At 38.6% G+C, this 15,293-nt stretch overlaps 1 protein-coding gene across 1 annotated transcript in view; it reads right to left on the bottom strand.

Moving 5' to 3' along the window:
- LOC117286791 overlaps window positions 1-13,812 on the bottom strand; it is a 50,828-nt gene extending 37,016 nt beyond the window's left edge. The window contains exons 1-3 of the mRNA XM_033765583.1: window positions 13,800-13,812; window positions 882-1,028; window positions 32-256 (exon numbers count right to left, since the gene is read on the bottom strand). Of these exons, the coding sequence (XP_033621474.1) occupies window positions 32-256; window positions 882-1,028; window positions 13,800-13,812 (385 nt within the window). The remainder of the gene's footprint in view (window positions 1-31; window positions 257-881; window positions 1,029-13,799) is intronic.
- Window positions 13,813-15,293: the final 1,481 nt, after the last annotated feature.

Here is a 15,293-nt window from a genome sequence, read left to right as displayed (position 1 = left end):
CACTGGGTGGGCGGCGGACGCGGAGCGGAACCCAGGCTGTGTAGCCCCGGTGCCCGGTCTCCGGTGAACGCCCCGCCCGAACGTGCCGGGGAAGCGCCTCTCGGCTGCTGCGTCCTCCCGGTCTGGGAATCGCGGTGACCTTCGTGCCTCCTCCCCTCGTCCTTCTCCTCCGCCCCTCCCGGCGTGGCCCGTCCTAGGTGGGAGAGGACGAGGAGGCAAGTGCACCTGCTCAGCCCAAAGCAGGGCAACGCAGCACCTGAGATGAAAACAGCAGGACGCTTTAGCGCGTTTTCTTATTTGATAGTTTCAGCGCTTGGGGTATATGGGATAACTGAAGACCAAAGAGGCCTAGTCTAGGGTGCCCCTGCACAGATGTGCAGACATTTCCACCAGAACATCGTGCTTCATTGTTAAGGACCAACGTTGCATCTATGGGAGGGCAGGATGGAATTTAAAAGTTTTTGCCTAGTATAGAACACAGGACACCCCCCCACACACACACAGGCATCTGTGGTAATAGAGTTTACTTTTTGCCAAATCTTTAGCTAATAGTTTCCAACTCCTTTAGTAAACAATTCAGTTTTCACCAAGGATCTGTAAACTTTTCATATTGCCAGTATTTGCGCACCAGTTTGCTGTCCTTTGTGTATGAGGTTGGTGTTCTTGATCCATGGAGAGGTGGACTTCGTGATGAGCTGTTCTACTAGATATCGAGACTGTTGTATGACTCACATAGACAAATGATATAATTAAAGTGCTGGCAGAGATCAGTACATAGTTTCCGATTCTGGAATAGTTTTCTAGTGTCACAGTGTATTCAGGTGTGGTGCGTGAATTTTTGGCTTGGATGTCCATTGTCACCATGCCAAGGATAACCCAACCTTTAAAGCGGGTGATTTTTTTCATGAGCCTAGCTTTATACAGTCTTCCAAAGCTGAATGTTAGCTGGCGGAAATTCTGTTCATTTTTGTTTCCATTCAAGGTAGCTGTGACTGTGTACATGGGGTAAGTGTTAGCTACTGTGATATCTTAACAATGCAAGATAAAGCACACCCAAATGGTACAGAGCCTGGGACATAGAAGGTACATAGTAAATACCCTCTGAAAGAGTTGATGAAATCTAGGCAGCAAGTGGCCTGAAAATTTTGGAGGAAAACATGAGGGGAATCAGTTACAAGTGAGGTGATCAGGGAACACATCCTGGAGATGGTAACTGGTGCAGGGTTTTGATATAAAGATTGTTTAAGGGGTGGGAGTGAAAAAGAATGTTTGATGCTACTTCAAGATATGAAAGTGGCAGAGGTTCTTAACCTTTTGTAGGGAATAGCCCCCCCCCCGTAAGGAATATGATAGCTCTGGAACATCTTAGGTAATAGACAAGTGGTAAAAATATTTGCATATGTTTTCTGGGAGTTCACAGATTGTTTACAGAAGCAGATCTGTGGAATCTGTAGAGCCTGTGGTTTTAAATTACCAATTTTTTGTTTGCAAGCAGGAAAAATAAAGAGATGGTGTTAGCAGGTTTTCAGTCACTGTGACAAAACATCTGAGATAAACAGCTTGTAGGAAGGAAAGGTTTATTGGCTCACTGCTTCAGAGATTACAGTCCACGGTCATCTGGCTCTGTTGGTTTGGGGGCTGTAGTAAGGCAGAATATCATGGCAGTGGGGCTGCACAGTAAAGCAAATCTCATGGCAACCAGGATGTGAAGAATGGAAGAAAAGGGAAAGCAAAGAGCGGAAGGGGAGCGGTGAAGGTCCCAACACCCCCTGAGGACACACACCCAGTGACCTAACTTCCCTCTTAAAGTTTTCTCCATTTCCTAACAGTGCCACAGGCCAGCAAGCCAATCAGTCCTTCAACATATGGATGGACCTTTTGGGAGCATTTTAAGGTCCAAACCGTAACGGAGATTATTCTAGTAGACAACTTATTAGAATCATTTATTTCTATGGCCATCAAAAGAATTTGGGTCATGGCTTTGGAAACAGATAAGTGTGTGCTACGAGGAAAATTTGTACACTAAAGAAACGTGCCAGACTTTTAACAGCTTATTTTTTGTGGTACATAAGAATTTCATGTTTCAGCAAAAAGGAGGAAAGAATAGATGAAAAGGGACTAAAATTGATGGTTGCTGATGCTAGGTGAGTACATGGGTTATTATATTATTTTCTTATTTCTGATGCTTTATTTTTTTCATGAAAAGCATTTTGAATACATTTTTACTCTTGGATAGTCAGAACGAACCCTGTGGCATTTCCTAACTCGAATTGTTAGAAAGGAGCATTTGTATGTAAAAAATTGAAATGAAAAATGAAACAATGTAAAGATGCCAGTGATGGTAAATGTAAGATTATGAAAGAATAGAGTCTGTTTAAAAACAACACATTTTTTCGTAGAATAAATTACAATATGGACTGGCCATAGTCTGAATAAAAAATAGACCACTTGGAACAATGAAAAAGTGGTCCTTATTTCTTTCTAAATTTATACTGCAATTCATTTTATATTGCTTAGCTAATTTCTTTTATATTATGTAATATAATTATGTATTATATATTTATATATTATGTGTATGATAAATTATTACTCATAATGCTACCTATTATTACTTATATATACTACACACCAGTGGTGGTGACCCTACAGCATGTTTTTGTTTTAACACAAAAGATGTTAATTTATGAGTTTTTTTAAAAACTTAAACCTCCGTATTCAGGTTTAATCACAGTGTTGGCATTTTGTGATAAATAAGTAGGTTTGGGCTTGCAGTTTGGGTACTCATCTCTAAATGGTTTGCTGTCACAGTTGTATACTATTATAGGTTATTATTTCATATATTATTACATATTATACAAATATATATATACACACTATATAGCTAATTCATTTCCTTCATCAGCTAACTCTTGAGTTTGGCACTCCTGCAGCAGTGGGTGGCAGTTCAGGAGCCTCAGAGTGCTCACCTTGCTTGCTGCCACCTTCTGGGAATGGCAGACACAATAGCAACTTAGATTCAGATTGGCATTGCCCATCATGTGACAAATTAGACCAAGAATTTGGGCCCACACAAAGGAATGACCTAGGTTGTCCCATGGCCTGAGAGGCAATCGCCTGCGTAACATTACTAAGTAGGTATGTGCTGTATTAGACAATGACAATATGACTTCAAGCTTCACTTCCCTGGGAGTCTTAGAGGCAGGACCTGGATTTGAACCAAATAGGGTGTGCGACAGCATGTGTACTTTAAAGCACTTCACTCACTGCCTTAAGAGAAGCATAAAGGGAGTTAAACTGAGATACATGTGTGACCAAGTCACATGCATGTCTGAGTCATACTGTAGGTGCCGTGGTGACTGAGGAGCTCCACCCTCCTGAACTTCCTGGGGTGCTGTGTTTTCTTATGGACTGTCCAGAATCTTCTGAGTTGTTTATGGTTGTAGAGGCCACTGTTTGTTTTTCCTTTGTTCTTCATGTAGCTGGTTAAGCAATGCCAATGCAGGTTAGCTGTTCCTCTTCTTTAAAACCTGAACCGATATAATTCTATAACTTGCTGATTTCCTATAGCACTGTCATGGCAGGAAGTGGAACAGTGACTTTATATTGCTTTATCCCATACTGAGGTCTTTTTTTCTTCCTAACAAAAAGACATACATTCTTAGAATTTTATCTTATATTTCTGCAAATCAAGTTATACTTTCCAGCTTTTTTTTATTAGGAAAATAAATATTTTCTACAAAAACATTTTTCTTGAACTATTATGAAAATTACATGTGGAATTTAGCAACTAATATTTTAAACCATTTATTTGATGGAATTTTGGGAAAAAATGCAAGCGATGAATACTAAAACCAAATTATTTCAGGGCCCTTTGGTTTGAGATTCATTACCACGTCTCTAATCCTATTTTCTTTAAATAGTAAAACAGGCTTTTTAATGCACATAAGAATATCTGCTAATTTTTTTGTTTGTTTTTTTGGTGGTACCAGGGATTGAACTCAGGACCTTGCACTTGTGAGGCAGACATGGTGACACTGAGCTAAATTCTAAGCCCCATAAGAATATCTGAATGAATAATTTGAATCTCTTTTGGTCAACCATGTCTTCTCTGTTTTAAATTTATATGAATTTGCTGCCAGTTTAGGTTTCTTTTGCTTGATTGCTGGACACTGTAGGTCAATTCTGCTGGGTGCTGGTCTCTGCCATTGGTCTTTGTTGGCTGCTGGTCTCTGGAGCTCTTCAGTGTTTACAGCTTTGAGTATTCATTTGTCTTTCTTTGGAAAAGACTGCTCTGTCTACACTAATCAGGATAAAAATCCAAAGTAGATTTAAAGGACTTTTGGAGCCCACGTTATCTGAGAAGTAAATCAGAAGCAGGTTTATAAGACACCAGAGTGAGACTTACAGGGTCTCAGTTGCAGTACACAAGAGGGAGCCCTGCTAGACTAAAGCCCCAAAAGTGACTGGGAACTGCGGCTTATATCATAGCTGGAAGGCACTTTTCAGTGAGGGCCAGGGCTCAAAGCTTGCTATGAATGTTGAGTATGAAAATGAGGAACCCAGGTTCCTCCCTCCCTGATCTTAACCACTCAAGGGTGCCCTCTCCCTTCTTCAAAAAAGCAACAACATCTTTTGAATTGAGGGGCACCACACTGCCTGTCTAGCTGGCCTTATGTTAGAGTGGAGATTGGCAGTTTGATAGCCAGGAACGACATTGAAGCAACTGTCCCAGTCTTTGGGATACAAGAGTGGGCAAAGGAACCAGAAAAAAGAATCCAAAAATTCATTTGGAACCAGTAGAGATCTAGAATAGCAAAAGCCGTCCTAGGCAACAGAGACATGGCAGCGGGTATAACAATTTCCAATTTGAAACTACACTACAAAGCCACTGTGATAAAACCAACATGGTACTGGCAAAGAAACAGATCTGAGGATCAGTGGAACAGATTGGAAGACACACAAAAAAAATCGAGATGTACTAAGCTACATCATCTTTGACAAAGGAGCTGACCATCCTCAGTGGAGGAAGGATAGCCTATTTAATACATGGTGTTGGAAAAACTGGATGTCAGCCTGCCACAGATTAAAACTGAACCCTTATCTTTCACCATGCACTAAATTAAAATACAAGTGGATTAAGGATCTAAACATTAAAACAGAAACACTAAACTTGGTGGAAGATAAGTTAGGCAGAACTCAAAGACATTGGCATAGGAAAAGACTTTATGAACAAATCCTCAGTAGCACAGGAACTAGCAAAAGAATCAACAAGTGGGATCTCATCTTATTAAAAAGCTTATGTACTACAAAATAAACCATCAACAGAACTAAGACACAACCTACAACGTGGGAAAAAGTTTTTACCAGCTGCTCCTCAGACAAAGGACTACTACTAAGAATATATAAAGAACGCAAAACAATCAGCCCCCCCAAATATAAAGACCCAATTCAAAAATGGGTATCTAAAATGAACAGACATTTCTCAGACAAAGAAGTAAAAGCAGCAAGTAAATATATGAAAAAATGTTCCACATCACTGGTCATTCGAGAGATGCAGATGAAAACATCACTGAGATTCCACCTCACCCCACAAAGAATGGCTGCTATCAAGAAATCACACAATAACAAATGTTGACGGGGTTGTGGGGAGAAAGGAACCCTTCTCCACTGTTGGTGGGAGTGCAGACTGGGGCAACCACTATGGAAATCAATATGGAGATACCTCAAAGAGCTGGGACTAGAAGCTCCATTTGACCCAGCCATCCCTCTGCTGGGTATCCTTCCAAAAGAATTAAAAGAATCAAACCACAGTGATATATGTACACCAATGTTTATAGCAGCACAGTTTGTAATAGCTAAAACTTGGAAACAGCCCATTTGCCCATCAGTTGGAAACTGGATAAAGAAGATGTGGTTTTTCTATAAAATGGAATACTACTCCTAAGTGAAATAAATAAGTCAAACCTGTGTAAATACTGAATAGTTTCCCTGGTGTGAATAATCTGCAATAATACATAAGATCCTAATAAGATTACTGACATATAGAAATGGGAAGAAAGGACCTAAAAGTGTAGGGAAGGTGGGATGGGTAGGGGAAGGGTAATTAGGGAAAAGAAAAAAATGTGAGATAATGAAAAGATGAAAATAAAGTGTTTGTAGATGGGGAGAGGAGGAGGGGGTGAAGGGAGGGCAGGGACAAGGGGAAAAAATGAGAACCAAGACCTGTCATGTAAAGGTACAAGATCCCAATGATGAATGTAACTGTACTGTATACCTAAAATGTACCAATTAACTCAATAAAAGAAAAAAACAAGTGGGCAAAGGGAAGGGAGGGTCGGGAGTGAGATAGCCACCAGCCAAGCCATTTCCCCCTTTCAGCTGGCGTGAGAAAAATGAGAGTCGGGTGCTTTTCATCTGTCTCAAATTTAATTGACTGGAATGAATGGCTTTACCATTATTAATTTTTAAGATTTTTTTCTTTTTGAAAAATTTAAAAATTTGTATTACTTTGTGTTACACTACATAACGGTTGCATCCATTTCTGGATCTTATTAAGTAACACAAATCCCATATTGTGGAATACTTCCTGGGCTCCTCACAGACTGGCCCCAAACTGTTTCTGTGGATCCAAAGAAAAGCATGAGCTTTCTCCAACTATGCATCCTAAATCTCCTCACCTAAAGACTCTTAAAATACACATTTATGTATGGAATTCACACAAGTTCTTCTCATAGAGCTGTTGACCATTATCTTGTTTATTTTATCTTCATTGCTTATCACCCTCAACACTTAGAGCTCAGGGCATATATTTAAGTCAAATTGGCAGATATTGCCCTAAGCCTCCAAACACACCGTGTGATGCTAGGCATTCATTTCAACTTTGACCACGCTCCACATTCAAAGCTCTGGTCTAGGTACTGATTCTTCGCCACTTAAAGTGCTTATTTATTACTGATGTGATGGAGACCTTTAAGCCTTTGCTGTGTTTTTAGCCACATGCTTCTTCTTCAAGTTATCCCAAATTTTTGACTGGTTTTTAGCTCGGTTAGCCTAATCCGATCTTGGTGCATAAGGGTACAGGACCTCTTACCACAGGGTGGGGGGTGAGGTTAGCTTCAGGTTACGGGACGAAGCGGTGAAGCTCTGCAGTCTCCCCAGAGTGAGCACTCTAGCTCTGGAAGACCAAATAGGCAGGCAGAGACAGCCAGAGCCCCAGCTTCATGACCTCCCTGGATAGAAGGGATTTCCCACAACAAACCAGTCCGACTGGTTTGAGGATCAAAGAGCCCACAGCTGTTTATAACATAAATCAGCACAGTTTAGTAATGAGAGTACTGAGTAGACAGAGCTTAGGATCCCATGTGATGCCTACTGAAGACCTAAACCCTTCCCTTCTGCAGCTTTTATGGTGCCAGAGAGTCTGGAGCTACTGCCGTTGTCTGCAGAAATGGATTCTCTATGCCCTTTGGAAGAAGGAAAGTCTCCCTGTGGTCAGCAGTGAATTCCCCAGCATGGAGAACAGGGTGCTTTCGATGTGATAGAGCTTTGTAGGCTGAGAAGAGAATCAAAATGTGTGCTCTTTCTGAAATATGTAAAAATAGACTTGCCAGATCTATTTCTCAAGCACAATTCCTCTTTCTTCTGCTTTTTTCTGCATGATTTTTCCCTGGACAACATCATCCACGTTTTTTCACTGTAGAGAGAAACTATGTAGATGTCTCAAAACTGTGTACTCCTGAATTGGTCTGCTAATAAGCCTCCAGATCCACACTGCTGGCATCTTGCTTGGCGTCTCTATCAGGGTGACTCAGTATATTTGACATTGCCTGTGCTCTCCCTGGACCGAATTCAGATGCTTCCAGTTTCTGCTATGAATCCTGGTCCAACGAGTCACCCTGCCCACCCCTAGACTCTTGCTTTTCTTTGCCCTCTGTATGCCACTGGCAGCCACTGTCTGCCAATATCTTATTTCTAATACTCTTGTTTATCTACATCTCTCCCTTCTTGTTTTGATTCTGGCTTTATATATATATATCCGCTATTTCCCAGCTCTGTGATTATAATAATACTTCATCTGATTCCCTGATTTCCAAAGCGATTTCTTCCATGAAGCTTTTTGCATTATTTTTTCTGGAATCAACCTTTCTGCCCTGAGTACTCACCCGCTCTCTATCTGTATCCCTTTTATCAAACCACTGACCTTCATAAAATGTATTCACTCATTTACTTATTCAACAAACAATCATTAGACATTATGTGCCAGCCACTCTGGCAAGAAACCAGTGGTGGGCAAAATTGACATCAGCCCAGCCATCACACTTATCACAAATAAAATGTGTAACCTCAAACTGAAACGAGGGCCTTGAAGGAAAGCTACGAAGCTGGCATGAGAGCTCAGTGGTCCCACCTGTCTTCCAGAGGGAGGACAGGTAGAGGTTTCAACCTTGCACCTCCAGGTCTCAGAGCTGTGCACGTAGGATATTCAACTTGTGTTTGTTAAGGAAACATCTTCATCTTCTCCCAGCATAGATGGGTCTGGCCTTTTATGTCCTGCACATTGTCACTCAGGCTGTTTTCTTTTGCTTCCATTTCCACAAATCCATCAATTATCTCTTTCCTAATATATCTTGTTTTCTTTGCCAGCATGACAACATGTAAATACTTGTATTCTTGTAATATTATCTATCGCATTCTTTACTTTTTATGGAAAAAAGTTCTTATACTGTATCCACCTTAAATTGCTTTTATTACTAGCACAAGCCATGATCTTTTTGCCTTATACTTCAGAGTGTTTACTGTAGATGTAGGACAGCACTGTTTATTTTGTTTCATCGGAAACTGGGTTATGCTCCAGCTGTCTTTTGTGTTGTTTGCTCACTTCCTGGCCCTTTCTGAAGCTATCTGCACCCTTTCTCATAGCTTTTCTAATGCCACTCTTTCATTGTCGCCTATGTATAATCCTGTAATACTTGGATTCAGATTTTGAAAGCAAGTGACACATATCTTTTAGTACATTGTCTCTGTCCTCCCCAGGGCATTACATAATGCTTTCCTAGACACACTAGCAGGCAGAGAATCTCAAGTCTGCTTTGTGTGTGTACTTTGTTTTAGCTTGGAATGGAGAAAGTGACCTTATGTGACACAGTAAGAAAACAAAGACTGCAAAGAATAAATAAAGAAATAAAGAAATTCCACAAGCAGAGAATGTGTTATAGAAATAGTGAAACAGCTACACATAGAGAAACACAGTCATGATTCTGAAGATAACAGTGACCTGGAAATATATAATGTATATTGAAAAATATTATGTTCCTAATTGAAAAATATTATGTTTCTAATTTTGTAACTAGTATATATTTACATATATGTACAGGAAAAATATTGGATAAGTATACCAAAATATTGCTATCAGTTTTCTCTGGGTTATAGAATTTTTGTTTCTATGTTCTTCAATTTTTTTAAAGGGAAAGACCTTGTATTTAATTTAGGTACAAAGCAAACCCCTTTTTGTACCTACAACTCCTCCCTCATGGATTTTTTGATATTTCATTCCTGCTGCTACCAATCAAACAGATGAGAAGCAGTATGATATCCTGACCTCTTGTTCCTTTTATTATTATTATTTTAAACTCTCAAGTACAATAGTGCAAGAAAGTCCACTTTTAAAATTTATAGTACTCACAATTACCACAGCATTCTCATTGTATAAAAAACTACTTGTGGCTATATCAAAGATAGAGCAATCACGTGTCTCATCTTGGGTTGTAGCCAAATTACATAATGTGTTTACACTGTGTTTGTTAGGTAAAGTCAAATGTTGACTATGGCTAAGTGCCTTGATTACATTTACCTGTTGGTAATGATAATGTTGGATTTATAGGAAAATCAGCTTCAGGAAAAATAATGTAGGGTCAGCTTGTGCTTGTGCGTATGTGTGTGTGTGTTTACAAGTATGTGTTGTCCCTAGAAACTTGATACTCTGGGGTAAATGGAAGCTGAATTTTGAAAGAGTTGGTTTTTATTTTCCCTGATGATATTTTTTAACTTGTTGAGGGGTCAATTTTTGAAAAACTTTAGAATAAATTATTAGTACTAATGTAGGTTCCTAGAAGTTAATTTACTGTAAGATAGTTTCAGAAAATTATGCAATAAGAAAAATTTGTTGGAAAATCCTTTATAATTGGTGAAGTGCTGCTTTTACCTGCAAGACAAAACTACAAAATTTCTAGTACTGCTCCGAGTTGTAACAAGTGTTCTATGACCCTGGCCAAGTGAGAGTCAAGTCAGGTCATCACTGAGGTCTGTCACTATTCTCAGAAGGGTCAACACGCTGCTTAGGTCTAGAAAGTTAAAAATAAAAAGAGAGTATTTGGCGCCTACTTTGTTGTATTTACATAGGACCTAAAGATTTAGTAGAAAGTTTCTATTTTCTAAGCTGGATTTCAAAGGACTGGATGGTGAGTTAATTGTTCACAGTACCTTTTTTACTTCTTTTTTTTTAAACAATGATAATCACAGCAGCTTTATTTGTCAAAGTCAAAATTGGAAACAACAGAAATTGCCATCTACAGATGGGAATGTGAACAACTTAGGGTTCAACCACATAAGGGCCTGTGATGGCCGGACTGCTGACAGGCAGCAGCACACATAGAGCCAACATGGTTATACTATATGAATAAGCTCTTCCTTGAAATAAAAGCCTATATGCTGAATGGTTAAAGCTTTATCACATCTAAGAATGCAGACTATCTACCTGGAATAAAGTAAATGGGCTGCTTGGAATGTGAGGACCGGAAGTGATTACAAGTGGCACTAGGAAAGTTTCAAAATGATGTTTATATGTATTGTAACTATTGGGGTGATGGTTTCTAGGGTATACAAAGAATATAGCCAGGCAGTTACCACATACTGTCCCTCTTCGCTTTATGTTGCCATGCTGAATGCTACACTTTGGTATTATATTCATTAGCTAAGAATGAATAATAATTTGTATGCATCTAAAAGTTACAATTTGCTATGAATCTACCACCACTGCCCCAGAGGTTACAATGTGAAACAACATTTTTATCTCTTAAGGAAAATTATTGTGGAAATTTCTGGAACCTCTTAATATTCTCTATTTAAATAAAAATGGTAATATAATCAATCCAGGAAAGAAAAGCATTCTAAAATTTCACAGCTTTCTAAGTGTAAATGTCCCACACTTTACGGAAAATGGTTCTTTGAATGCAAGAGATCCCACAGCATTCTGATTGCTGATTTGAAGTGTCCAAAGTGTCAGCACATCTAAGGTGCTTTAAAAGTCACCAATGCCTAAAATCACAGCTTTTCTAGTTTTTCTTTTGTTGTTTTTAAATATCACAATGAATCAGCCCTGATGGTGCATGACTGCAATCCTAGCAATCTGGGTGACTGAGGCAAAAATCACAAGGTGGGGTACAAGTAACCCATTTAGTGACTTAGCAAGACCCCTAGTGGGTGTTGGAAAAAAAATGTCGACTTATTCTGAGAGGCTCCAGAGGGCAGACTTGGACCAGTGAAAGTGAGTTAGGCAGAACAGTGTTTAGATTCAACAAGAAGAGATTTCTGAAATTCAAACTGACCGGAAGTAGGTATCTTTCAGGAGGTACAGCTGTGCCCCCGGATGGACAGGTGAGGAGGCCGGCTTACTTGTCAGTGACATTTGCAGGGAAGCCTCACATCAGAGATACCAGATACCAGACACCAAATATCTCAGGTCCTCTCCAGGGCAGGGATTTCTTACTGTGATCCTGACAAAGGACTTGGAGAAATGGCAGAAAGCAGATTCTCTTTGGGGCTGCAGTGTAGTTCAAGGGTAGAGCTCTTGCCTCGCACGTGCATAGGCCTGTGGTACTACAAAGAAACAAACCAAAAATGAAACTAAACCAAACTAAAAGAATACAAGCTAGGCACGGTGGTACATGCCTGTGATCACAGAACTCTGGAGCCGGTGGCAGGAGGATCACAGCAGGTTTGAGGCCAGCCTGGGATAACTAGTGAGTTCAAGGCCAGCCTGTGCTAATAGTGAGATCTTGTTTAAAAAATGAAAAACAAAACAAAACAGAATACAAGAATTTACCAGATTCTCTTCATGTGTTTAGACAAAGAATGAACCTGCTGTTTTCACAGCACAGTTTTTGCAGCTCTTATTTCTTTCTCCTGTTCCAAGTGCTGTCATCTGTATTATTCTTGAGAAACTGGTTGTTTGGCAATAGGAGTCAAGTTATAAAACATGGGAAAAAAAGTTGCAAAGATTTATTTCATCCCATTATTTGAGGAACTCAGTGGAAACCAGAGCAGTGTCTGCCTTGGAGACCACAGTGGGGGACTATAGGGTCCTCATTTTAGCATAAGACTATGTTCACACCTGCTGGTCTGGAATATATATTCCTTTTCCCCATTTAACATGAAAGAAGAAAAGGAAATAAAATAAGCAAATATACACAACCAGTAGGAAGTGATGTTTAAAAATCCAACCAAGGAAACTAAATACCCACATAAGGCAAGATAAGATTTTTTTTTCCTAATAGAAAAATAAATAACCACTGTACAACAAACAACAAACATAACAAAACAGGGGTAAATGACTTCCTTTGGGGAAGATTTCATGGGAAGAGGCGCAGATGTTGAAGTTACAGACAGGTGAAAATTCTTGACTGGACATTTTCTGTTACTGAAAAGAAAATTCACCCATCATTTTGAACAATGGCTCTTTCTATCCCCACGGCAAAAGCTTTTTGCTATTTGTCACACCAGCCACATACAGGGAAGTGTAATGAAACATAGGTTGATTTTCTCATAGGTTGAGTTTAATTCTATCTGATTGTAAATCAGGTCAGTGTAACCTGATGTGAACAATTTTAAAAATGTCAAGCACAATTTTCCTATATCCAAACTGAATACACATTTAAGAAAACTTTTTTCTTAAAAGGTTGACTTGATCCAAGGTTAACTTGATCCAAGAAATGTTCATGCAAAAGAAAAAGCTATCTTATAGGAAACAGAAATGAACAGTTTGTTTTTGAATTTTCAATTTATACTTAAATCCATAACTCAGGAAATGTGTAAGTTCACTATTTTTTAGCTTCAGCTTCAAAGAAAGGTTGGAATGTTTACAGTTTTATATTAGGGCTGGGGATTTAGCTCAGTGGTTCCACTTCCTGCCTTACAGTTTTATATCAAAGACTTATGTACAACTGCTGGTAAAATTTTACATTCTAAATTTTGGGGAAGATTTCATGCATTGGTGCAGGATCCAGGTACATGTTTGAAAGAAAGGAAAACAAACAAGAACTTGAAAGATATTTTAGCTCCTTACTAATGAGAGAGTGAGAGAGGGAGGGAGGGAGAGAGAGATGGAAAAAGAAGGGAAGGGAGAGAGAGGCAAAAGAATTATTTGCTTGTCCGGAGATTAATTTTTAATATTGCTGGCCAATTATTCTGAGAGCAAAGAAAAGCAAAGGATTTCCTCAGGGAAGTTTTCCTGACTTTATGATAGAATGACATAAAAGAATCATGTCCTATTAGTAATGCAATTTTGTGTGCATACTAAGCTTTAAAATGTGAGGGATTTTAGAGGTGAAGTACATATAAAAGAAGCAAACATTTACTCTAAAAATTTCTGAAGATTCAAAATGTGTGACAAAGAAAATAAAACATCCACAGTCACCATGCTGGTAACACATTGGTGCATTTTGTTCCTACCTGTCTGGATCAATCTATTTAAAAATTTTAAATAAAAGTTGTGATTCTATTGTGCTTACTTAAAAAAGCTTTACCTTCGGGCGACATGTCATGTCATGAAGTAATCTCTCCAATGTTAGCATTATAGGGTTTTATTTAACACAATGGTTATCCCGTGGCAGCTGGCAATGAAGACCATGATGTACTGCAGGACACAGGCCGCCCGCCTGGTGCTGGGCGCGCTTGGTAATACTTATGCGACGAATGAGTGGATGACAGAGTGAGGGGTGCATTTCATGTCTTCACCAAGCTTGCTACACTCTTCGTATGGATGATGCCGTCTCATTTATCTTTACGCTTTTCAGTGCTAGGCGCAGAAGTTGATAATGCTGGGCCCTCAAAAACTGTGTGTGGAGCGGTTAATGTGCTGCTGGTGACGGCAGAGACAGGGGCAGAGTCGGGGGTAGGTTTCATGGTTCTTCAAGTATCTGGTAATAGCGCAGATTTGGAATTCATCATTAAACTTGATCTGAATTCCTTTTGCTGTTCTTCCATAATTCTTAGTTACACAACAACCACAGCACTTTTAAGCAGGAAGAAGTACAGTTCTCATGAGCTATTTCTGCCTGACTGCTGTATTTACAGAAGAGATGGAAATAATTCATCTGTTCTAAATCAATATTGCTGCATAATTTCAGGAAAGACAACAGTTTCAGTTTCACTTACCATATATTATTTTCCCTTATAATTTCTATAATTATCACAATTTCATCCTTGTATGTAGCTGGAAAAACAGGCTATTATTATTAGGAGAGAAATTAGAACAGCAACTGATCACGTCAGCTCTATTGTAAAAGCTCAATAATTAGCACTATGAATATAAAATATAGAATATTTATTTTACAATTATAAGATCAAACAATGCATAAATGCATACTGGGAAGGTAGTAAAAATTACATGGATTTAATTACTAAGAATATGCTTAAATCCAAAGTACAAACACAACCTGATTTCAAACATACAAGCATTTAAAATGCTTGCCCTGGTTGTTGTTATTGTGCCGAATAGCCTCAAATTTTGCATGTATATACATTCATCACCAAATATTATACATTATACATATATATTTGTCACTTTTCTACTTTTATTGTGCAACTAATATCCAAATATACATATTTAAAATTCATATAATAAAGAATATGTACAGAAAAAATACCTTTTCAGGACTTCCTTCTTACCCAAATTTGTATGTAGGTTATTTCTCTAGGCTTCTATACAATTGCAAAATATATATTGGCCCATGTAAAAGTGATGGAGATCACATAGCTTGGCTTATTTATTTAACAATTATGTTCTTGAAGACTCTGTATCTAAATATAAACACGCCCCATTCTTTTTTCCTGTTACTGTGAAATTTATTTTGTAGATTTATTGAATTTATTTAATAATTTATCTGTGACATTTATGTCTAGTAAATTTTAAAATATTTGTACATGTTTCTTAATGAACTTCTATAAATGCTCCATCAACTTTTTTTTTTTCTCATTGAGTTTGTTGGTACACTCTAGGCACACAATACAGTTACATT

Source organism: Fukomys damarensis, unplaced genomic scaffold (assembly GCF_012274545.1).
Source record: "Fukomys damarensis isolate Sample0158 unplaced genomic scaffold, DMR_v1.0_HiC HiC_scaffold_18, whole genome shotgun sequence".
Lineage (NCBI taxonomy): Eukaryota > Metazoa > Chordata > Mammalia > Rodentia > Bathyergidae > Fukomys > Fukomys damarensis.
Note: the sequence above shows the minus strand (reverse complement) of the source record. Positions and strands in the feature narration are given on the sequence as shown.